The sequence below is a fragment of the Belonocnema kinseyi genome, chromosome 1 (genome assembly GCF_010883055.1).
Source record: "Belonocnema kinseyi isolate 2016_QV_RU_SX_M_011 chromosome 1, B_treatae_v1, whole genome shotgun sequence".
NCBI classification, from domain to species: domain Eukaryota; kingdom Metazoa; phylum Arthropoda; class Insecta; order Hymenoptera; family Cynipidae; genus Belonocnema; species Belonocnema kinseyi.
The window spans coordinates 124,154,397-124,180,379 of NC_046657.1; the positions used below are offsets into that span (position 1 = coordinate 124,154,397).

General features: G+C 31.4%; 2 protein-coding genes across 5 annotated transcripts in view; one reads left to right on the plus strand and one right to left on the minus strand.

The window, feature by feature from the left end:
* Nucleotides 1-7,906, minus strand: part of LOC117171320 (sodium/potassium-transporting ATPase subunit alpha-like) — an 18,241-nt gene extending 10,335 nt beyond the window's left edge. Inside the window, exon 1 of one of the 2 annotated variants that reach the window (XM_033358532.1) lies at nucleotides 7,812-7,906. The gene's annotated coding sequence lies outside the window, so the exon portion shown is untranslated. Of the gene's footprint in view, nucleotides 1-3,217; nucleotides 3,303-7,811 lie in introns of those variants that run through there. The other variant, XM_033358523.1, reaches the window with a different exon arrangement.
* The window catches only part of LOC117171330 (dual specificity mitogen-activated protein kinase kinase dSOR1), a 64,936-nt gene extending 39,648 nt beyond the window's left edge, over nucleotides 1-25,288 (plus strand). For 2 of the 3 annotated variants that reach the window (XM_033358555.1, XM_033358544.1), the window contains exons 6-9: nucleotides 12,303-12,479; nucleotides 12,558-12,771; nucleotides 12,837-13,003; nucleotides 24,090-25,288. In XM_033358555.1, coding sequence (XP_033214446.1) covers nucleotides 12,303-12,479; nucleotides 12,558-12,771; nucleotides 12,837-13,003; nucleotides 24,090-24,206 — 675 coding nt within the window. In that variant the 3' untranslated portion in view covers nucleotides 24,207-25,288. The remainder of the gene's footprint in view (nucleotides 1-12,302; nucleotides 12,480-12,557; nucleotides 12,772-12,836; nucleotides 13,004-24,089) is intronic. The other variant, XM_033358563.1, reaches the window with a different exon arrangement.
* Nucleotides 25,289-25,983: the final 695 nt, after the last annotated feature.

Sequence of the window (25,983 nt, forward strand, 5' to 3'; positions counted from 1 at the left end):
CGCTCCTCTAAATGCTCCCAGGGAAATTGAGTCAATTGTCGAGAATGGGAAGTGCCGCATATACTGGAACTTTATGTTCTCGACAATTGTTTCTGTTGCTCACTCGAGGCCTTACATGGTTCTTCTTGACTTCGAGAAGCGAACCATGTTCGTTATCGAATTTTCGGCGATTTTCTTGTTTCGAAAAAAATGGAGCAAAGAGTTTGCATTAAATTTTGTGTGAAAAATGGAATCCAGTGCTCTAAAACTCTTGAAATGTTTACAGTTGCATACGGTGAGTCTTCTCTGAGTAAGAAAAATGTGTATAAGTGGTACAAGCTGTTCCAAGAAGGCCGAGAGGATGAACCTCGCCCTGGACGTCCCAGCACGTCAACAACAGATGAAAACGTGCAAGCAGTGGCAGAAATGGTGTTGAAAAATCGCCGAATTACCATCAGAGAAGTTGCTGAAGATGTTGGCATATCGGTTGGCTCATGCCATGTTATCTTTTCGGACGTTTTGGGCATGAGACGTGTGTCAGCGAAATTTGTTCCAAAACTGCTTAATTTTGATCAAAAGATCCATCGCATGACCATTGCTCAGGAGATGTTGAATGAAGTCAATATTGATCCTGATTTTCTCAAAAGGTTATAACTGGCCCCCAGTGACTTTTTTCTTTTCCCAAAACTGAAGAGACCCATGAAAGGACATCGATTTTCAACGAATGAGGAGATAAAAACTGCATCGCTGAAAGATCTCAAGGCTATACCACAAAATGATTATCAGAAGTGCTTCGATGATTAAAAAAAGCGTTGGCACAAGTGTATTATATCTGAGAGGGATTGCTTTGAAGGGGACAACATGAATATTGAGGAATAGATGAATATTTTTCGAGAAAACCATAAAGTCACCTTATTTTTTGAACACACCTCGTATATATATATATATCTCACGGTTGTGAGACGTGGTGGTGGCTGAAATTTTACCGCGATTTCGCTGAAAGCGGGTGCAATTTTTCAGATTAGCACCCGCTCCTAGCGAAATCCTGCGGTTATCCTTCTGACAAATTTTTAATTATATATATATCTTTACATAGCTTTCTCAGTTTGTTTACCCAATTTATTGATAAATATATTCAATTAACAAAATTTTCACATGTATACAATTTATATATGGCACACATATGTCACACATTGATACTTTTAGTTCAAGTTGTGGCCAACTGCTGGCGCTGTTCTTCTTATTTCTACCATTGAGTTAATAAAACCTGATAAAGTTGGCCTAATTTTGTTTTTTTGCGAAATATTTCAAATATTTGTTCATATTTCTGAAATTATTGAAATTTTCAAAAAGTCGTTGAAACATTTGTAAAATATTAACAATATTTTTATAAATATTTAATAATATTTTTGAAGCTGTTTAAATCTTTGCGAAATATTCGCAATCTTTGAAATGTTTGGAAAGTCATTAAAACCATTTGAAAATATTTCTGAAGTATTTGGTATATTTTTTAAATTGTTGAAATCTTTGCGAGATCGTTGAATTTTTTGTGAAATCTTTTTAAACTATCCAAAATCTTTGCAATTTTTTTGAAATGCTTAAAAAATCATTAAAATTTTTGTGAAATATATCAAATATTTTGGAAATATTTCATGATATTTGTGAAATTCTTTAAATGTTTGCGAAATATTTTTTATCTTTTGGAAGTATTTGAAATCTTTGAGAAATATGTAAAGTCTTTATCAAATCTTTTAAATCTATCCAAAATCTTGGAAAACTGTGAAATCTTCGAGAAATCATTGAGATTTTTGTGATATCTTTGTCAAATCTTTCTGAAATTTTTAGAAATCTGCGAAATATTAAAAAAAAAATAATATTTGGTAATATTTGTGAAATTATTGAAATCTTTGTGAAATAATTCAAGTCTTTGTAAAATCTTTTAAATCTATCCGAAAGCTTTGCGAGGTATTTAATAACTTTGAAAGCTTTGTGAAATCTTTGGCAATATGAATTTTATACCCGTATTTATTACTATTATTTATTATTCTCTATTTATTGTTAATTTATTATTAAAGAATTTATTATTAAAAATATTCTATTATTAATTTATTATTTATTATAAAAAGGCTTCGCCGCTTCTAAATAGGATTGTCTATGAACCATAGGCTAGTTATTTCAAAGACCCTATTTAAGAATTATAAAACACGAATCTATACGTGCACCCAGAAAAGAACGAGAAGATGGGGTGTAGAGTAATTAAAAAGCGCAGATGTTTTGGAAAGCTTCCAAAGAAAGACTGACGAAGAAATTGAATGCATTAAAAATGATAGCAATAACGTCAAGGCGACATGGCCTGATATGAGGATAGAGATTTGCTAAAGAGGTGACTGTATTTCAGAACAGGATGGCTAGGAAGTAGCGGATAAGTCTTTGAATCTGGAATTGTTGGACAAGATAAGAAAATATAAGAATGCTAGGAATGTAAGAGGAAAAATAGTAACGGAAAAGCATGGAATCACAGAAAACGAGGAACAAGTAGGGAGTGTTGATAAGAGATATTAAATATTACGATCCATTTCGCATAAATTTTAATGCGAATACTATACAGAACGCTAGAAAAGTGGGTAGAAGATTAACTTGAAGAAAATTAATTTGGTTCCAAAAACAACAGGAGAACACAAAAAAAATCCAAGCAATTCAAGAAGGTAGACAGCAAAAGAGAGCCGATATTCATGGCTTTCGTAGATTTACAAAAAGCACTTGATAATGTAAATTGGTCCAAGCTGTTCTCAATAGGCAGACAAAGGAAATTTAAGAATTTTTCTACATTTGTAATAAAATAACTAGTTAATATAGGAAGATGATAAAGATAAAATAGATGGACAAAGCGGCGAGCGAAGAAATACTAGAAATATTTTAAGAAAAGAGAATTTCACACAGTATGGTAAAGAAACAACGTGATAGGCTGATAGAACACATACTTTGGTACGAAAGGCTCGTGGAGAAAATTCTAGAACGTTCAGTAGAAGATATGAAAGGAGCAAAATGATTAAGATTAGAATATGGAATGAAGTGAAGACAATTATGATTCCTTGAATCATATTATTTACAAGGATTAATTCGATTAATCGACTAAATTCATTAGAAAAAAGTAACTAGCCACTTCTGTTTTCTGAGTCAGGTTATTCCCACAAAGTTAAAGTAAACAATAATTAGTTCTCTTACCAATCCCACAAACCTGTATCCTTTCGTCGGAAAATTGTACGTCTCGGGGATTTCGGTATTAAACTCATAATTTGGACCATAAGTTGAACCTTGAAGCGTCAAGTCACAGTAAGCTAGAACCCTCTCTCCAATGTATCCAAGCTCTGCACAAGCCTGACGTGATAATTCCAAGTCTGCACTGCTCATTGGCTTAGTTTGACCTGCTGGATCAAGAATCGTCGAACAAGAATCAAGTATCACCTCTGGTGCTCCCTTCATGATCATTATATACCCATTTTCTTCCCTATGAATTGACATCTGGTACTTCGTAACCGAGTTGAAGGGAATCTCAGCAATCTTCGGAAATGTGGCTCTAAATTGTTTCGTGGAATGCATATGCTCGCAAAATTTCAGAATTCCAGATTCGGAGGCATCTCCAATTACTTCTCGATCCTCTATCATATTGAACAAAGTCGTTTCTGTTTTGAAATAGGCTCTGAGGCACAAAGTTGCAGCCTTAATCAGGATATTAAAGGCTGGCTTTTCTAAAAGTAACTCTCTTTCTACTCCCAACATCTGATCAGCTGGAAAATGATGTCTTGAGTTTCCGAACCAGATATTCGATACAGTCATCTTATTCTGAGTCAGAGTTCCAGTTTTGTCTGAACAAATGACAGAAGTTGATCCCAGAGTTTCTACGGCTTCCAAATTTTTAACCAAGCAGTTCTTCTCTGCCATTTTCTTGGCTGTTAGGCTGAGAGCCGTGGTGACTGTGACTAGGAGAACTTCGGGGACATTAGCAATGATGATTCCAAGTAGATAGGTGAAGGCGGTGACAAAATTAGCTTCGATCAAAAGCGAGAGGAAGAAGAAGATGACTCCGAAAAAGATGGCAATGAAGGTTATGATGTGGACAAAGTGTCGAATTTCTTTGGCGATTGGAGTCTCCGTCTTTGTAAGGTTCGTTGTGAGACCAGCGAGACGGCCAATCATCGTTTTGTCGCCGGTGGCTATTACTATTCCTTTACCTTCGCCGGCTACAGCAAATGAAGAAAAGAAAGCGACGTTCTGGCTTTCGAGGATGTTGTAGTCTGTTGGGTAGTCGGTTCTTGTTAATGGTTCACTCTCACCTGTGATGCTAGAATTTTCTACTCGAAGCCCTTGTGATTGAATAATCCTTATATCTGCTGGAATCTTGTCCCCAAGACGCATTTCTACCAGGTCGCCAACAACAAGCTCATCTGTTGAGATCTGCAGTCGTTCTTCTTCACGAATTACATTTGCCAATGTCGGAACCATCTTTGTAAAGGATTCCATCACCTTTGTATTTTTACCTAAATGATAAAGTAATTGTCTAGGTACTGTTCGATATTAAATAAACGATACTAAATAAACTCTTTTACATTATATTTGCTTTATAACGTGTTTGGTGTAAAATTAAATAACAAATAGAGCATTATTTTAAATATATTTCATTCATATTTAAGCAACTTCTCAGAAATGAATAAATTGATATGCAGTAAAACTCGGAGACTGTGTCGGTTTTTGGGTCTGGCGGAGGTGGGAAACAAAACCGAGAGAGTGCTGCTTCGGATGAAATCGCTTTTGTTTGTTCACGCCTTAGTGACAACCGCACACTTCCCGTAGCTTCATTTATTCCTACCTGCGGCGTGGTTTTGATTCCCGGAAAGGATATATCTAGGGGGCGTTATATCCGAGTTTGACTGTACTTTAAAATTAATAAAAATGTTGTGTAGGGCACGCTTCAATTTAAGATAGACAATAAAAGAAATCAGATCACTTTCCGTCGTATTCGCATACATTTTGACATACTAAATCAGGTTATCCAGGGACCTTGAAAACCTGGAATTCTCTTTGATTTTTGTTGTTTAATCTTGAAAAACTGGAAATATCCTGCAAGTTTTCACGAGAACCTTGAATTAAAAATTTCTTTTCTTTTAAAACAGTTATTTTATTAAAATGCAAAAAGTAATTTGAATATTTTAGTCTATTATGAAAGAAACGTCTCCTTTAGAAGAAATCTTGTTATTGAAACATGTTTTATTGATCAAGATGTAATTTATTTTTCACTTATTACGGAATAAATAAAGAGATTTCTAGGCACTTTTTGCAGACTTTAAAAATTATTTTATAGATTGAAATGAACAGTCTTTAATATTGTGAATAATTCTATACGTTTTTAGTTTCGTCTTCGCTAATATAGAAAGTTAAATTATTATAAATTTTTTTTGTGATATTCAACTTACAAATGATAAAAATTATTAGTTTAAAATTTCGATGTTAATTCAGTTTCAAAATTAGAATAAGTCATTGCGATATAACGATTTTTTTAAGCGTTTCACCACTTGATTTTTGAGTTTACATCAGATTACAAAACATTACTAAAGATTTAAAAAGGCTTCAAAAGATTTCAAAGATTTAAACATATTTAAAAGTTTTTAAACATTTTACAAATATTCCACGGATTTCGAAGATTTAAAAAAGCGCGTGCACCATATTTCAAATAATCCACAACAATTTTACTGAGTTTTTAAATTTTTCAAAAGATTGAAAGAAATTCAAAGATTTATTTGATCACTAGATTTCAAAGATTTACAAATATTTCGAAGATTTGAAACAATTTCAAAAGGTTTTAAAAAATTTTTAAAGATCTGAAAATATTTCACTAAGATTTAAAATAATTCAATGTCTTCAACGAATGAAAAAGATTTCACGAAAAAAGATTTGAGAAAAGTTTCACAGATATTTCAAAAGATTTGACAAAGATTTCAATGATTTCACGAAAAATTTGAACACTGCATAAAGATTCGAAGGATTTCAAAGATTCTAAAAAGTCTTGTGCGCCAGATTTCAAAGACTTCACAAAGATTTCGAACATTTCCAAAGATGTCAAAAGATTTTGCACGGATTAAAAATATTTTTAAGGTTTCAAATGAATACAAAAGAATTCAAAAAGGTTTTTCAAATTTTTTTAAGTTTTCATAAAAATTGCATTTAGATTTCAAAAGAATAAACAAATTCCAAAGATTTCAAAGATTTTAAAACATTTCAAATAATTGAAACGAATTCAAAAGGTTTGAAAATATTTTAGAAGATTTGAAAGGATTTCACTAAGATTTCAAATAATTCGATGATTTCAACGAATGAAAAAGATTTGGTAAGGATTTCAAAGGTTTCCCAAAAATTTCCCAGAGATTTCGAACATTTCCAAAGATTTCAAAACTTTCAAAAAATTTCAAAAGATTTTACACAAATTAAAAATATTTTAATAATTTCAAATGAATACGAAAGATTTCATGAATTTTTTAAAGATTTCATACAATTTTCACACAGTTTTCAAAAGAATACAAGAATTCTAAAGATTTCAAAAAGGGTACAGAACACCAGATTTCAAAGATTTAAAAATATTTCGAAAATTTGAAACGATTTCCAATATTTCAATGATTTCAAACGAATACGAAATATTTCGAAGAGGGTCAACTGATTCAAAAGGCTTTAACAAATCTGAGATTTCAAAACATTTTAATGATTTCAAGCGAGCGCCAAAGATTTCACAAAGATTTCAATAATTTCATAAAAATTTCAAAGAATTGAACAAAGATTTAAGATTTTACGAATTTTAAGGATTTCAGAGACGACTTATGTTCGCAAAAAATGAAAAATTGGTTTATTTATGATTCTGCTTTCTTTAAAAGTTGTTGTGTAACAAAAAATGAAATGCCTCATTTTTTACATCTTTAATTCACGGATGTTTCATTATTTGAGGTAAAAACGGAGATCTGGAAAATCTTGACTTCTTGACCTAGAAAAGACCTTAAATTTCCTTCCAAAGGATCGCTGGACTCCCTGTAAATGTCCCATTCAATTCGTTCAGGGTCGTTAAAGCAAATAAGCACATCAAATTGTTGCATACTTTACGTAGTCACAGCGAAATGATGATTTATTCAATTGAGCTGCCAGATCGAATAAGGACACATATATTATTTCGGTTCGAGTGGGATGAGTTCTCGTAGTTTAAAAAATTTGTTTAGAACATTAACTTTTAGAAACTCAATTACTGCAAGAAATTTGCTTGAATTCGGTACATAAATATTTTCAGAGCTCCTCTTTTTATCCTGAAGAGGTTCTTCATCGGAGAACGATAGCTATGTAATATTTTAACAAGTAATAAAATATGGACTACTAAAACTTTAAAATAGACATTTTCTCAATTATTATTAAACACTTGGCCAAGAAACTTCAAGATCTTTCTGCTCTAAATTACAAAACTACTTCTTTTCCAAAATCCAATTGAATAAGTGTAAAAAGGTTGACTAAAAAATATGTTATGGTCACTAATTTGGTTCTAGACATTTTCTTTTAAGACTCATGCAGGCTGGCGCTACTGAGCCAAGAAATCAGGAACTTTTGGAGACACTTTTGGAAAACTAAGTAAAAGTTTCAAAATTAGAACATAACCGTCATGAGAAACTTGAGACGAGCGCTATTTTGCGTTATTCAAATTTATTAACCTTGCGCATTAGCACTTTTTGCACTATGCCAAAAGCTGAAATTTACTAGGGTAATTGAATTCAATAAAACCCATTAGAAAACGAGGTTCAACTTACTTTCCTGAGAGTAAGCGAAAACGCCGGATATTAAACAAATCACAATGATGATAACTCCAAACCATTCTATTCCCTTTCCATGAGGATCTTCTGTTACATAACTGACTCCGTACAAAATGAAGCATAGTATAGCACATACCCACAAAAGTGCTGCAAAACCTCCATACATGCATTTTAGAAATTTTATGAACTCGGGAGTCATCTTTGGAGGAGAGAGAGCGTTGGGTCCGTCTCTCAAAATAATTTCTGATGCTTTACTTTGCGTCAATCCTTTCTTCAAGTTCGTTTGTAGTTTAACGCACAACTTATGCAAAGGAATTAAGTGATCAACGGTTTCCACCTCATGATGGAGATCGTTTATCTCTTCTTCCGTCAACTTTTTCTTTTGCGTGGATATTGTCGGTCGAGAATGTCCATGCATTTTTGAAAGATTTTTATAGTTAGAGAAATGTTGGTATATTATTATTTTCACTAGGTTAGGAAAAGTTTCAAGAGATTTTTAACTACAGAGTCAACTTCATAGTTTGGGAAACTTTTGTTTTTGAAACCGTAAAAACGGTCAGAACTCATTGAACTGAGAAATTCTTTTTTACTCCGACGTTCGAGCCAAGACACAACCTCAAAATTGAATTGCCTTATTTTATTCAGATACTAGAATTATATTATTTAAATAATTGGGGCCTACTCCTGTTTTGAATTAAATGTATATTCGAAGCGACAAATTGGCTGTTTCTAGTATTTATGGGATAAAATGAGGGCAATTCAATTTCGACTTTGGCTATTCCATGTTCAACATTTTTTAATTATGAAAATTTTGACGTTTATATTCTGAAGTCATTCAGACTTGAAATTCTAATTCTAAAATTGAAAAATTCAAAAACGTTTTTTAACGGTTTTTTTCCACAAAAGTGAAAAATTTTTAAAACTGAATTCGGAGATGCTATAAAATATCATAACGGACGTCCCTGGACTCTTTGTTGAGGGATAATAACAAAAAAATTGATTGTGATAAATAAAAATTTTATGCATATGCATTATTTTGAGGTTACGTCGTTTTCCATATCTGCCTTTTCGATAATCTGAAAATTATTTATGAAATAAACTTTTTTGATTGCCTGCTAACAAGGTTAGTTCCGGGAGATTAGGTTTTATGTTTATTTATTAGTCCAAAGTTTTCGGCCAAACATATTGTGTAGATTGGAAGTAACGCTCGGGTGAATTGTAACACACATAACCTTGAAATATTGACGCACGTTGTTAGCAATATCAAAAATTTTTTTATAAAAAAACACAAAAAAAGTGTGTGGGGACGTCCGTTAGCATGTTCGCTATCATTTCCCAGATTTTGAAGGCAAAATATTTCTTATCCTAGGAAAAAGCCGGGGGAATCTAACACTGAAAAAGCGATACTATTTCCTAAGCCCTATACAAATTAATCACATTTTGCTAAATTAAAACTTTTTTGAATTAAACTACAAAAAAAAGTGTGTGGGGACGTCCGTTAGCATGTTCGCTATCATTTCCCAAATTTTTAAGACAAAATATTTATTATTCTAGAAAAAAAGACGGGGAAATCCAAAACTGGTAAAATCGACAATTTTCTAAGTATCACATGCCCTTAATAATTGTATTAAGGCCATGTGACCAGATTCCTACCCTACCGCCACTTTTTTTATTTCCCAAATTATTATCATATAAAACGCCACATGTACTTGAAAATTTGGGATACTAAACAAGAAGCACTAAGAATGGTGGGTCTGGTCCTAAATTCTTATAATTATAAAAAAAGTTTTTTGTTGTACCTAAATATTTTTTTTTTTTGCTTTTTTCATAATTTTTCAAATTTAGGACCAGGCCCACCTTTTCAGTGCTTCTTATTCATTATTCCAAATTTGAGAATTTCCATATTGTAACTGTTTGAATTCGAAAATCTTATTACAAATTCAGATTAATATAATCTCATTTCTTCCGATAATTTTATTTTTAAATAACAATTTTAATGATTCATCAATAAAATATCTTTAATTCAAAGTTTTAGGTCTTCTTTTATATTATTTTTTATATTAAATGGAATACATTTATTAATATATTATTTTTCTAGCTATTAAAAATTCCACTGTTCATTTAAGAAGAATAATTTGAACACAAATATATGTAAAAGTAAACAATTTGAAACTGAATTGTTATCTATAGAAAGCTTTGAATCTATATAATTTCGAAGAACTTTTCAAATTTTAACGTTGCAATTTGAATCATTTTGTTTAAAAAATATTTAATTTGTAAGTGAAATTGTTAAATTTTCACGTATAAATAGCAATTGAACACTTATTAATTGTGAACAAAATTTGAGTAATTTCAAAATATATTTCATTGTCTTGAGAAGATTCAAAATTAAATAGAAACTTGAAATGTCTTCAAGTAATTGAAGAAAGTGTGTTAACATTTTTGTTTGGAACTTCTAAATTCTTAAAAAGTTTATAAATTTTTTGGTTGAAATCTGCGAAAATCTGCATCTTGTTTTAAATTCGTCTGTGGGTATTTGCACCAAAACTTCGGTACGAATAGCCCAATTTTTTCGGGTCACAAACTTCGTGTAAATGATTTGAAATGATTTCAAGTTCTAAATTTAATTCAATTAATTTAAAAATATATTTAAACGTTTGGAAAAAATTTCAACAATGATTTTAAACTTGGAAAAATATAGAACCACTTCTAGATTTCTCAATGTTTTGAAATCAATGTTTTAAGTTCTTGGAGGATGCTTAAACTATTTAAAATGAAAATAATTTAACTTCTAATTTAAAAACTTGTTAATTAAAAATAATATAATTTAAATTTTTTAATTTTTCTAGCTTAAAATTACTTTAAAAAATATAATTTTAACAATTTTTAAATTTTATTGATTGATTCTTTAATTTAGAGTATTGAAAATGTTAACGTGGATTTATATTTTGGAATTTAAGCTAAATCTTTGAACTCTATAATTTATAAAAGTTTTGAATTTTGAATTGAAAAGTGTTAGTTCCTTCCATTTCATACTTGTAAATTTATTTGATTGTTTATTGCTTTAAATGCAATAATGTTGAGAATAGAGTTCGATTTTAAAAATTTAATTGGCCATGAAAAATGTTTGCGAACCGGGAAAAAACCGTAAAATGACCGGGAATTTTTTTCTTCGATTAAAACGGCCACTCTGTATGTGTGACAAGGCAATTTTTTTACAGGAATCTTTATTGTCATCAGAGTATACATAACAGAAATTCTTAAGGTCTTTTCATATTAGATGGAGCTATGAAATATAAATTTTTTTTTAATTAAATTTTTTCTGAAAAAAGATCTCCTTCGCTCCGCTGGGAATCTAATCACAGAACTTTTGAGTGCCATACCGTAGGGTGCTTTTCCCTGAAGCTACTAGGGAGATCGAAAGAAGAATCCTTTTTCAGAAATATACTCATTATTTTGCCGGGTGTTACAAGGCAAATTTTTGCAAGTAATCTGTATTATCATAAGAGAATAACAGAAATTCTTAACGTCTTTTCAGACTAAATGGAGCTATAAATAAAAAAAATGTTAATTAAATTTTGTCTGAAAAAAAGATCTTCATTTCTCTGGGAGTCGAACTTTCTGTTATTTTCTGAGGATAATGTAGATTCCTTGAAAAATTTGACTTGTAACGACCGGTAATCGGAAGTTCTGTGTATCGATTTCCAGTGTAGCAAAGGAGAAGATCTTTTTTCAGATAAAATTTAATTAAAAATAATTTTATTGTTTGACTCAAAACAAAAATTGTGGCATTTTAAAATCCAACGATTTAAATGTTTGTTTTTCTTCTGCTTTAGAGTTATTTTAATTTACTTTTTAAATTAATTTTATTCGATTTAATGATTATTTCCTTCCTTATCGTTCTTTAAAAGATTTTTGTCGAAGGTAAATAACTGAATATGTTTACATTTTAAATGCAAGTATTAACATTGAATGTTTTAGCTTTAACGTTAATTAATTTTAAAGCTTTAAGATTAAAAGTTAAAAATGTTAATAAAATAAATTAACATAAATCTGTTGGAATATAAACAATTTTAAGTTAAAAGTGACAATAGTAGGGACATTTAATAATGTATGTAAGCTTTTTTGTAAGTATGTGTGTGTGTGGGGGGGGGGCGTTGTTCATGTAACAACTTTTGAAGGCTTCTAAAGTAAATGCATTCAACATAGGCTTCCAGATAAAAAAATGAACTAAATTTACCGTTTAAGTCTATAATAGTTCAGTTGCGAATCTTGCATTTTTATTTTCAAAACACGTCAAAGTACTGAATTAATTAATTACCTGATACTCTTAAGAGATGCTACCTATACCTTGATAAATATTAATATTAAAATACAGAAAAAAAACTCTCCCCCACTTCTTTGAAATGAGAGAACCTTTCAAATAGAATCAGATCAATCTGGATCTGAAATTTTGCCACAACAATACAATTTTAATCTTTCTTTTAGGTTCTAAAAGGCCTGAGCTACTTAAGAGACAAGCATGCGATAATGCACAGGGATGTCAAACCGAGTAACATTTTGGTGAACAGTGCGGGAGAAATAAAAATTTGCGACTTCGGAGTTTCCGGTCAGTTAATCGATTCCATGGCGAATTCATTCGTCGGAACTCGAAGTTACATGTCGGTTAGTATTATTAGTAATCTTAAAAGATAATTAAACTCTTCATTGCTAGGTATTAAAATTGAAATGATTTTTGTTTAGCCGGAGAGGTTGCAAGGCACCCATTACTCGGTTCAAAGTGATATCTGGTCACTTGGACTCTCTCTGGTAGAAATGGCTATCGGCATGTATCCGATTCCGCCTCCAGACACTAAAACCCTGACGTCGATATTTGGTCCACAGCAAGGTCAGTCTACGACAGAAAATTCGGCGATAAATAGTATTCCTACACCAACTTCTCAGTCTCCGGCACATAGTAAGTTTATAAATTAAAAAAAAATTAATTATATTCTTTCATTATCTTAATTTTCTTTTTTCAAGACGCGAGTACTCCGAGGCCAATGGCGATATTTGAATTGCTGGATTACATAGTGAACGAGCCACCACCGAAACTACCATCCGGTATATTCAGTGATTCTTTTACTGACTTTGTGGACAGATGTCTGAAGAAAAATCCCGCTGAAAGAGCTGATTTGAAAACGCTCATGGTATGATATTATATGTAACTTTTCAAAAACATTTTTCAACAAAACAATACGCATGACATACATTTATTTTCATATATTCTTTATCATTGCACAATGCTCATTTAAGCAAATTTAAAGATTGTTATTTAATAATACAATTGTTCATTACAGGAATAAATAAGCTGTCCTGAATGAAAACGTAGTAGTAAGTCGCATTTGCTGTATAGGCGACATGCTACGTTTTCATATGGGATAGCAGAAATACTTAATCATGATCTGCAGCCAATCAGCTAAAAAGAAAGAAGATTTTTATCATTTTAATTCTTTCACATTTGTTGCGAGTGCACATAATTTCACATTTTTACGTTCCATCATTTATGATTGAGAAAATATTATAATTGTCGAAAATTTGACATCACACTTTTTCAACGGATCTCCACGTTTCAAGACCCCCTGAATCCGAAAATCAGGTTTTCACGATGGCGTCTGTCTGCCTGTCCGGCCGGCCGTCCGTCCGTCCGTAAACACGATAACTCTTGAAAAAATGAACGAATCAAATCCATCTTTGGCACACTTTTCTAGGTCCTAAAAGAAAGAACGAGTTCGTTAACCAGCCATTTTTGATAAAAATTCAAAAAGTGAGCGCATTTTGAAAATTTTTGAGACCACTTTTTTCTGAATTTGAAAATTCTATGTACGGATGTTTATAGTATTGAAAAGAGCAAACAATTTATCCTAAGAACTTTTTTCGATAAAAAGAAAATTCTCAGAGTTATAACGTTTAACAAATATTTTTAATCAATCGAAAATCAAAATTTGAAGCCGAAAAACGCACGATATGAAAAAAAGTCAAGGGAAGAAAAACATTTCTTTTTGGAATCCCTGCAAGATTATCATAACCAATTTTTGGATTTTCTTTAAAAATCGAAAATTCAAATTTTGATTGCACAAACAATAATGGAAAATAAAAAATTCCATTTTGTGGACAGACTATGTAGGATACAAAAAAGGATGAATTAACAAAAATGGTTATCTTAAAAAAGATCTAAAATTTCGTTAAGAATCACTTCTTGATAGGACGCGTACTTTTTGTTTTATTCGTGAAAAATAACGTTAGAAAAAGTAAAATAAAAAAAAATGTATGGAAAAACGACGAAAGTTACGAGAAAAAAATCCAACAAAACCTGTTTACAAATGTCTGTCGGAAATCGAGCGCGCAGCGCGAGTGTCACGATGAGAATGTGTACCTCAAAGCCTACAGAGCTTTGAGAAACTTAATCTTTGACTACTTAATTAAGTAGATAATTCAGAATATGAAGACGCATATAAATACTGCCATCTAAAAGAGATCTTTCTGATAAAGTTTTTTTCAAGCATTCCAAATGCAAAGAATAAATATCCGAGCGCGAGATTCAACCGTCGCGCGCCCTGGGCGCACTCAAACTTGCGAGCGAAGCGAGCCGCGCGCGTAGCGCGCTACGAGAATGTGCCCGCGAAGCGGGCAGATTTTTTAATTTTGAATGCGCCTTCTAATTAATAATTTTTAAATAAGCGTTAAAAATTGGTGTACTTTTCATTTTATTTTGATTTAGTAGTGGATATGAGAATGCATTTGCTCACAGTGTGTGTTACTTTTTTCAACGTTAATCTGTGCCCCGGGCTTTAGGCATTTTTTTTAAATAGGAAAGGTGCGATTTAAAAAAAAATGAAAAAAAGAATTACTTATTATAAACTTTTGTGAATTAAAGTATAGTTATCTTTTAAGGAATTTTTAAGGAATAATTTTCACCCGATAACTTTTCATTTTGACCCCCCCCCCCCTCACAATGCATTTTATTGTACCTGGAAAATGCCTCGAAAATGCAAAAAAGCCGTTTTATATCAAATTCTTGCTAGATAAGTGATGAGCTTCCAAGTATTTTTTTTTATAATTTTGATTTTCGAATCAATGATTATTTGTTTTATTTGTTTAAACCATTTTTTCCTCCTTGTATCTCTAACTTCTTTTTTAGATGTTTAAAATTGGAATTAATATAACGTATCTCGTTAATGGAATGAGATACGCCATAACAGACAACCTTTTTTAATTTAACTCCAAAATAGTATATAAGTTTTAACTAAAAAATATGTATAATGAGAAAATTCATAAATTAAAGAAAAACTGTTGATAATTTGAAGAAAAATTTAAAAAGGGAGTCGGGTTGGTGATGGCTAACTGCTGTAAATAACTCCGCCCGCCCGGTACATGAAGAATACCATAGGACCACTATATGACCGTCGCATCACTTTCAATAGGACCGAAATCTCTCAGGCTATCTCTAGAGACAAAATCATACAAACCGAGCCTGCAGATAGCCTGAAAAGGGATAGACTTTTTCAGCGCAGGATATTATGAGATTTTCTATCGGTAGTATCGAGGCAAGTTGTGAAAGTAGTGGTGACGAGCGAAACAAGATCCTGGAAAAATGCAATAGAGCTGCACGCAGCGTTCGTATATAGTGAGAGATCGATCAGATTTTTGACGATTGGTGAAAACGTTTGACTGCGACAAGCAGCAAAGGAATAACTAATGTAGGGGAAAATGAGCAGAGGAAAAAAGAAAAGGGAAGAGGGGAATGAAGATTTGAAGGGGGGTAAAAATAGTCAAAAAATGATAAAAAGACAAATGCTGGAAAGAGAGAAGGGTAAGGGTAATTTTCTAATTAAGACTCAAGCAATGGTCACAGGATTTAGAGAGGAGACATGTAGCACGCTGGAGGATATGAAGCGGAAAGGAGGGAGCTCATGGAGGAGGTGCAAAAATGACCAAAGAAATGGGAAGAGTGGGAAGAATAGTGGAAAGGCGGAAAAGAAAGTTTGGGAAGAAATGGAAAGTATATAAAATTAGCAGAAAGAATATGATGAAAATAGGAAAAGGAAGATGAATGTAATAGAAGAGAGAGTGAGTAAATTAGTAGTAAGCACTGAGCAAAGAACTGCTCAACCCACAGAAGGCGGGATGAACATGTATGTAGAGAATGAGAGGAGATATAGAAGCACAAGTGAGGGTGGAAATTGTATAAAGAAGAAAGAATAAGGAAGCTGATGGTTAGGATGGAAGTGGGCAATGAGAAAGGCACTTTCCGGTGATCGCGACACTGAAACGTGGAGGTCCAAAGCGCGGTACGGGAGAGACAGAAAGAAGGATGGAAATTAAATTAAAGAAGGCCAAGTGGGGGAGGAAAATTTAAGATAATTTAGATGCAAAATAGAAAACGAGGGGATAGGGAGTATGGAAAAGGAAAGAGTAGATACATTGCTAGAAAAAGTAAAGATAGAATGAAAGAGAATGTAGGTAAATAGAGGAGAGGCGAAATGGAAAAAAATAAACTCAACAGGAGAAAGAGAAATCATGAACAAATGATAAGGGAAAAAAGACAGATGGAGAAAGAAAGGTACGTGTAAGAGGCAGAGAAAGCAGTAAAGGAAGGGAGGGAGTGGGAATTGATACACAGGGAAAGAGGGGGAAGGAAGGCATAAATAAAGCAATCGAGATGAAAGGATGGACTTCGAATTTCAAGGATCTGTTAGGAAATGTGGGAAATAAAGTACAGGGAGAAGGTAGAAAAAGGGTAGCAACAAGGTGTAGAGATAAGAAGAATGGCCGGAGAAATAGAAGACAGGACTGGTAGTACCGTTGACTAAAAAAGGGGAGGGAAAATTGGTGGAAGAGTATAGAGGTATGACACTCATGTTGGTGGGATAAAAAATTTACGCGGAAGTACTTAGGAGGAGGTTGGAAAGACATGTGGAAGAAAAGCGAATTATACCACACAACGAAGTGGGTTTTAGTGAAGGGATCGGGACTACAGACAACATCTACGTGCTCAACTGTTTAGTCAATAGGAAGCTAGGGCGTAGGAAAGGGAAATTAGTCACACTATTTGTATAGACAACCATGGGAGAGACAGAGGAGTAGATAAAGGTTTAATTGCGAGGTTAAAGGAAATATTTGTGAAAACCAAGATAAGGGTGATTAGGAGAAAAGAAAAGGAGAGGAATTCTTGACGAGAAGGGGGTTCAGGTAAGGGTAACCATTCATTCTACTGATATTTAGTGTTCTTCTGGTAGATTTAGAGGAGAGGATGGAGAGGAAAGGGAAAGGGGGCAATGTTAAGAACAGGCAAAGTGTATTTGCTAGCATATGCAGATGACGTATTGTTAAAAGCGGATGATGAAAGCGGAATGAATCTGATAATGAGAGCGTTTGAAGAGTAGGTGATAGTTGTTTAAGGAGATTTGCTACCTAGAATTTTTGTTTGAAACGAATGGAGGAAACGAGCGGCAAGAGAGAAAGAGTTTAGAATCTGCGAACAAACTGTTGGGACAAGTACGGGGTATGTATTAAAGAAGACCCTAGTTAGAATCGAAAATTTGTAAAAACGGTAAAAGGTTGGTCTTTCTCACATGCTATCTAAGCTAATATTTATTGATAGAACTCATTTGACGCTAAATTTAATAAGCTCTCTAATGGGTCTTAAACATCTTTTTTACTTAACTTTTCCCAGAATTAGTCCCTTTCTCTGAGAAGTCTGTATTTTTAACTTTAAAATGTTTAAAATAAAAATTTCAAAATTTAAGAAAATAAACTTTAAAGTCAATGCAAACTATAAAATGGTCTCATTTGAAAATTAATGTTGGTTGTCTGAATTTGATATTTAAGAATTTATTTACATATTTTTGATAATACAGATATTATTGGAGGACCGGTTAAAAATATCACGGAAGTTTTTCTAATCAAAAAAACAAAAATTCCGATTAGCTATTTCTTTTTGGTTAAAATTGTTTAATTTTTCTTGTTTTAAAACATAATTTTTATACTTTATCAATTTTTAAATAATGAATGCAAAATAAGACAAAGTAACATTTTTTTAGAAAATATCTATGGTTTTATTTGCAGGTATTATTTGACTTTTAATTAGCATAAGAATCTATTGATTAAACATAGTAGTTTTCCTATAAATAATCCCTGATGAGGAAATCTAAATTTTTATTGTTTATCTACTTTGAAACATGTTGGTTCCTTAGTAGTATAATAAAGACAGAAAAAGAATAAGAAAAAAGTGAGAGGTTGTTTTTTTCAATCGTTTTTATTTTATTCGCAACTAATATTATATAATATGTATAATTAGTAAAAGTTAAAATGTATGAAACAGGAATTGTCATAATTAATTGTCGAATATGTATAAGAACAATGAGAAAAAAAAACTTAGTTAACTTTATTTTCAGAATTATCGTCCAACCATTAGTATACAACATTTTTTCAGATAAGAATTCAGATAAAAATTATAAACTTATATTTATCTATTCTTAAAAAATCATACTTTTTATGACTTACCAGCGCCAAAAAATTTTTTTCAATCCGGAAAAAAATTAGGGGTTTCTCTTTTGTTTTAGCCACAATTTTGTATTTATAACACGGTTTTTGTGAACCACCCTACTATATACATCAAACCAGAGAAAATAATTGAAATTTTTATCAAATCTTCTAAATCTATCCGAAATCTTTATGATATGTTTGAAACCTTTGAAATCTTCAGGAAATTGTTTAAATATTTGGGAAATCATTCAAGTTTATGAAATCTTAACTCTATCCGAAATCTTTGCGAAGCCCTTAAAAGTTTTGTGATAGCTTTGTGAAATCATACCAATCTTTTTTAAATCTTTGGAAATCTTGACGAAATATTTCAATATTTTATAAATATTATTTGATCATATTTTTGAAATGATTGAAATCTTTGGAAAATCTTTGAAATTTGTGTAATTTTTAAACTCTTTGGAAAATTAGTGAAATCTTTATAAAATATTTGGTATATTTTTTTAATTGTTGAAATTTTTAGGAAATCAATTAAGTCTTTGTGGATTTCTTTTAAAGCTATCCGGAATCTTTGCAAAATATTTTAAATCTTTGGGAAATCATTAAAATCTTTGTGAAATCTTTAGAAATATTTGAAGCACTTTTGAAGTATTTGTTAATTTTTGTTAAAGTGATTGAAATCTTTGTGAAATCTTTTCGAAATATTTTAACTACTATTGAAATATTTAGTAATATTCGTAAAAATTATTGAAATCTTTGTAAAATCTTTTGAGAATTGAAGTGAATGTTTCAATATTTTAAGCTTATTCTCTTGCCCCTACCTAGAGAAAAAATGCTTCGCCACTTCTGCATCAAAACAGCTATCGTGTTTTTGTGAAATAAATATCGAGAACACGTTACCAAGGAGTTCTTCATAAAATACTGGACAAAAAGTTTGAATGTAATTTTAACCTGTGATCACTACTACAGGTTAATTTATTCAACCGATTGACAAAAAATGTTAATGAGTAGTCTGTAGCAACATATTGTCGATACGTGTTGCAAGAATTTTCGATATCTTTAATACTTTAAAAATTTTTATCATTTATGTCATCTCTACGTTTTTTGTTTTTTACACTAAATACATTAAATCTTAAAAAGTATTCAAGATATCGAAAATTCCTGCAACATATATCAAGAATCTAGTGCTACTGACTGTTTGGCAAAATTGTATGTCAATTGTTTTGATAGATTATAATATAGAGGTGAGTACAGGTCGAAAATTTATGGTTTCAATATTTTTTGTTTGTTTTAACCCATTAAGCCCCGACGTCCTTAGTTTTAGAGAAAAACGTAATTTGAATAGGTTCTGTTCGTTTTTTAGCGATAATTCGTGTTACAAAGAAATTTTTTTTCTTAATCGATGCTTTCGGATCGAAATCAAAGACGAATGTGTTCGAAAAGTAAATATATTGCGTCCTCGAATCTTTTTCTTTCGTGACCAAGTGATTCCACGTAGAAAATCAAATTGTAACTATTCAAAATGGCGTCTCAATGTGAAAAATTTTAGACGATATAGTAGTTTTTGCATATAAAAATCAATTTAATTCTCACAAATTCACGTGAAAATTTGTAGAAGGGGTTTTGGAGGTCGCTGATTATGAATCCGAGATCAAATTTGACAAATTCAAAATGGCGGCCAAAACCATTTTACTACGCTTGTTGGTATGATAATGTATACTATGGGGTCTTGGAGGTCGCTGATTACGAATCCGAGATCAAATTTAACATATTCAAAATGGCAAATCCAAAATGGCGACTAAAAATTTAATTACGCGTATTGGTATGATTATGTATACTAAGGTGTATTTTGGGTTGCCGAGGACGAATCTAACATCAGATTTGAAAAATTCAAAATGGCTGATTCAAAATGGCGGTTGAACAAAATTGAATTTCATTATGTGAATGATAATATGTACTTGGGGGTCGCTGATTACGAATCCGATGTCAGATTCGATCATTTTTTAATATTGAATCCAAAAAGTTGTATAAAAAGTAGAATAATAAAACAAAAATCTTTACACAGTATTTATACAAATGTATACATTATTATACCAATACGCGTAATAAAATTTTGTTCGGGCCGCCATTTTTAGTATGTCAAATTTGATCTTGGATTCGTAATCAGCGACCTCCTAAACCCCTTTGTATATATTATCAAACCAATAAGCGTAATTAAAGTTTTTGGCCGCCATTTTGAATTGGTCAAATTTGATCTCGGATTCGTAATCAGCGCCCTTCAAAACCCCTTAGTATACATTATAATACAATACGCGTAATTAAATTTTTTGGCCGCCATTTTGAATTTGTTAAATTTGATCTCGGATTCGCAATCAGCGACCTCCACAACCCCCTTCTACAAATTTTCACGTGAATTTGTGAGAAATCGATTTTTATGTTCAAAAAATACTATATCGTCTAAAAATGTTAACTTTGAGACGCCATTTTGAATAGTTACAATTTGATTTAGTAAGTGGAATCACTTCACGAAAGAAAAAGATTCGAGGACGGCGATATATTTACTTTTCAAACACATTCGTCTTTGATTTCGATCTGAAAGCATCGATTTAGAAAAAAAAATTCTTTGTAACACGAATTTTCGCTAAAGAAGCGAACATAACTTATTCAGATTACGTTTTTCTCTAAAAACAATGGCAGATTCAGAAAGATTGTGAAATTCTACGTAGATATTGATATATTGAACATCTTTTTCTGACAGTTTTTATTGAACTTTAGAGTTTCTAAGTAGAAAAAAGTTTCCGGTGCATAAGTTTTCAGAAAAAAGAATATTAGATTTAAAGTTGGTAATGTTTCGGAATCAGTGAAGAAGTGCACGCTCTTATGTTATAATTATAATTATAATTTTTTGTATTTGATGAAGATCTCCTGATATGAACTATTTACGATATTTTGTAAGTCAAAATAACAATTAGATCTCCTTCCCGAGGCTTAAATTATGAACAATACATAAGGTATTATTATTATTATTATTCTATAGAACAGAATTACTTAAACATAATTTACCAAAATAAACTTCTTATTTTGTTTATTTTTTCGCGACCTTTATTTATAATATTTACAGAATCGGGCTCAGATCTAATATTATTTCAAAGGTTTGAAGAGATTTTAAGAAATTAAAAGAAAAATTTAATAAGGTTCTGAAACTTTATAAGGATTTTTAAGAATTTCATAGGACTCTTAACGTTTTTAGGACATTTCTCATGACTAAGGGAATTCACAAAATGTTGAAGAATAATATTTCTATCAATTTTAAAGAATTTCACAAAAATCAAGATTTTGGGATGTTTGAAAAGATTTCATATATTTCAAGGAATATCATCACATGTTATCTAATTTTCGCGGGATTTTATAATATTTGTACAAAAAAATATAATACTTGCCGTCCACATGAAACAAAGATTTTAAAGCGTTTTACATGGTGGCGCTGATGGATGGCATTTTTACTAGTGTCATTTATTCATAGAATATTTCGAATGAAATGGAACAGAAAATCGACATTTATTTTTGAATTTCTAAGCAAAACAATTTACAGAAAACTTAATCGTGAATTGAATAAAATTAATAAAAATAAAATAAAATTAATAAAATAAAATGATTGAATAAAATAAAGTTTAAAATTAATTGCAAACTATAACATGGTCTCATTTGAAAATTAACTCAAGTTGCCTGAGTATGATATTTAAGCGGACGGATAGCATCACGACCTTAGCGTTTGGATTTAGCCAGCCTAGCAGGCAAGAGAGGGGATAACGCGCTGCTACCGGCCGAGTTAATTGGAGAAATAATTTTTAAACAGCCGTCATGTCAAATTAACTCGGTCCTTAACAACGCGTTATCCCCTCTCTTGTCTACTAGGCATCCTGAGTCCAAGCGCTAAGGTCGTTGTGCAATCAGCACGCTCATTTGAGAATTAAAGGTTTTAAAGATGTGAAATCCTTCAAGTTAAAGATAATGACATGTATGAATTTCCAAGGTAGGTAATTTATTTTTGAATGTTTAAAAGTAGAGAATTTCAACGAGATTTATCGAAATGGGGAAATATAACTGATATTATTGAAGGAGCAGTTAAAAATATCAGGGAAGTTTATTTCATCAACAGAACAAAAATTCTTTTTCTGAAAAATCATTTTTCAACGTTTATCAATTTTTAAATAATGAATGCAGCTTGAGAACAAATACTATAAACACAAATACAAAAAAAATGCCTTCTGTGCGAGCACAGTCTCATCACGCGATTCGCGCTCAATGATGTACTTATCCGACGCTTCGCGTTTGATTACGTATTTAACTCGCGCTCGGTCTTTTTATCTATTTTTAAAATTTTTTAAAATTAAGAAAAATTTAATTTTATTAACAAATTTCAAACATATGAATTTTATATATAACATGTTTTTAATTAATTTAATTAATTTAATTAATTTATGTTTTTAACATATCTTTTTCGCACATTTTCACGCAAACCTTTTAAAATTTAAACTCAAAACAACCACGACTGCGATATTGTGATTGTGAATTCTCTTTTATTAAAAAACTTTGCACGAGAGTTTGAGCGCACCCATAGGGCGCGCGACTGATGGTTCTCGCACTTCGCACTCGGCCCTTGCATTTCCTCCACATTTATGCACAGACCTTTTAAAATCAAAGGTTAACGGATCGACAACTGTAATTTTATGTTGTGAACTCTCTTTTGTTAAAGCTCTTTCGGCTTTAACGAACACATTCTTATCACGTATCTTGTGCTTCGCACTCGATTTTGTCCAAAATGTTAACTTTTCTGCATTATGCTCAACACTTTTATATAAAATATACGTAATACATTTTTTTGTAACTGTCTGGGATTGCTTATTCAGGTATTGAAAAATAAAGTACAAATTGTATGTATCATTTTTACTTCGATATTTGTTTCTTATTTGGCATTAAATTATATTATTAGCTGCGCTAAAACAAGTATCATTCCAATCAATTTAAATCATTACAATTCATAATATGCATGGAAATTAAAACATACTTATTCCTATTACCTTGTTTTTATTTATTTTTTTATTTTTAATCTTATCTTTTACGATTAAAGGAAAAGTCCGTTTTCGATAAAAAAATATTAGTAAAAAAGTTGTAAGTATTTTTTTGTTGAATAAATGTTGTCTCATTTATTGTCGTAGCTTTTATCGTTTGTACATAATTTAATTTTTTTAATTTTCAATTATGTTTTTCATCAATAAAACAAAAACTACTTATCCTATAAAAAAGTAAATCATCACAAATTTGTAGATCGCTTTTAGTTGCACGATTTTTGTCGATCTATCTCTTTTCATAACTTGCTTTGTTTTAACTTTTTAAATTTCTATCAAAAATGGCTGGTTAACGAACTCGTTTTTGTTTTCGGTCCCTTAAACATTGTGCCAAAGCACATTCCAGTCGGACTAGTTTCTCGAAAGGTATCCAATATACAGACAACCACAGCAACGACGACGCCTGACAGACAGACAGACAGACATCGACGTAAAAACTTGTTTTTCTGACTTAGGGGGCCTCAAAACGTCGACATTTGATGAAATGCGCGAAATTTATTTTTTGCATAAAACTCATTATGGATGAGAATGTCATATATAAATGTTATAAATAAAAGATTTCAGTGGGGACGAGAAATAAAACTAAAAAAAAACTCAAATTTATTCATTCTTCTAATTTTAGAATCACGAATGGATCAAGAAAGCGGAATCGGAGAATGTGGATATTGCTGGCTGGGTGTGTCGCACAATGGATCTTCAGCCTACCACCCCAACGCGCTTAGCGAACGTGCAGTCCTGAATAAATGTAACTCTTACATACTTAACTACTTACATCCGCGTTCAGTACTCGTAAGTCATCTTTAAGTTACTTTTTTTTTCAAATGGCGAGTTTTAAAGTTACAGCAAAAGTAGTTTAAAATTGAAGAGTTATCCTCTGTTTTGGGTCCTTGTGCTTTCCAAGAAAAAGAGCAAGAAGACATTAGTGACCAAACATTATAACTCACGCTCGCCACAAAGATTTTCATTTTGACTTACATCCTTGGTTAGATGTACTTTTTCTTTTCGAAGTATGTAAGAAGAGCCAATTAAGAAATAAGTTTAGTATTATTAAATTGCATCGCCGACATTCTTTTGTCAACGAGCATATACACAAAAAGGAAAGAAATAGAGCAAATAACTAAGTAAGTAGAGGAGAGATACCGGATAATCTCAGAATTATGTCAATGTATACACAAACTAAAAAAGTTACAATGAGAACTCTATCGGATTACGGTACATTTGGAAAGTTTGTAATCAACAAATCAAATATTTATAGAATCAAGAGAAATCGACGTTTTAATGTTAAGGATAGGTTTAAGGAGGTCTGATTTTTAAGCTTCCTCGGCCCGCAAAACGCTTAATATCAACGCTTTTCGGTATGTAAGAAAATTAAGTATTGATAAATAGTCTATGAAGAGAGAAATATTTTAATTGAAAAGTGTTCGAAATTCAGATACAGTTTTTTTTTTATTTCTTCTGGATGAATATAATTTGAAACGCTTAAATCTGCGTAGGCGAAATATTGGCATTCTCCAAATATTTTGCTTGCGCAGAGAAATATTTATAAATATGTCTCAGATTCGAATTTCGAGATTGAGTGTATGAAACATTGTTCTTCTTAAAAACATTTAAAGAAAGGGATGCAAAAGAAAACCGGTCAAATCTGTGCAGAATGATGCGTAGTGAAGTAAAATGCGCAGCTTGAACAAATTGCGCTTTCCATTTCGGGACACAGAAATTATAATGTGCCCAACTGCCCATTTTATATATGTATAAACTTATGTAAAAGGAATGCGCAAAAGCGGAAGCTTGTCCAAATATATTACACTTACAAACGGAAAAGCCTAAATTGGGTATTTTCTTCATCATAATCTGGAAACTTTTGCAAGATTTACTTTCTTTTTGAGAAAAAAATCAATTCCAAGTGTGAATGTTATAGATAGATGTTAATTTCAATTCTGAAATAAGTGAGGGTGTTACTTCTCGTATTTTCGACATTTACGAGGATAAACAATTATACACATAAGTGATAAAAATGTAAATTACATCGGAGCACAGGGAATAGTGTACATTACAGTATAAAGGGTCGTACTTAAATTACGCATATCGGATTATAAGTTTCGTCCTATAATATAATATTTTTACCCCCCCCCCCCTCTTACTGTACGTAAGTTATGGTTTCCAGAAATAATAATATGTGGGATTTGAAATAAATAGAAATTTTTCGTATTCAAGATAAAATATGATCTTTTATAAACGGAATAAAACAATATTGCAGATAAAAATTAAAAAAGTTTAATTATAAAATTTATTTTGAAAGCAAAAAGACGAATTTTCAACAAAAACCAGATATTTCAAAAAGACGAATTTTCTGTACAAAAATTAAATGTTCATCCAGAAAATATGTATTTTCAACAAAAAAATTAATTTTCCACAAAATAGTGAAATTTTCAACTAAACAGATGTCTTCATAAAAATATTAACGAAGTAGTTCAACTTTTACCTACGCAGTTGAATTTTCATTTTAAAAGATCAGT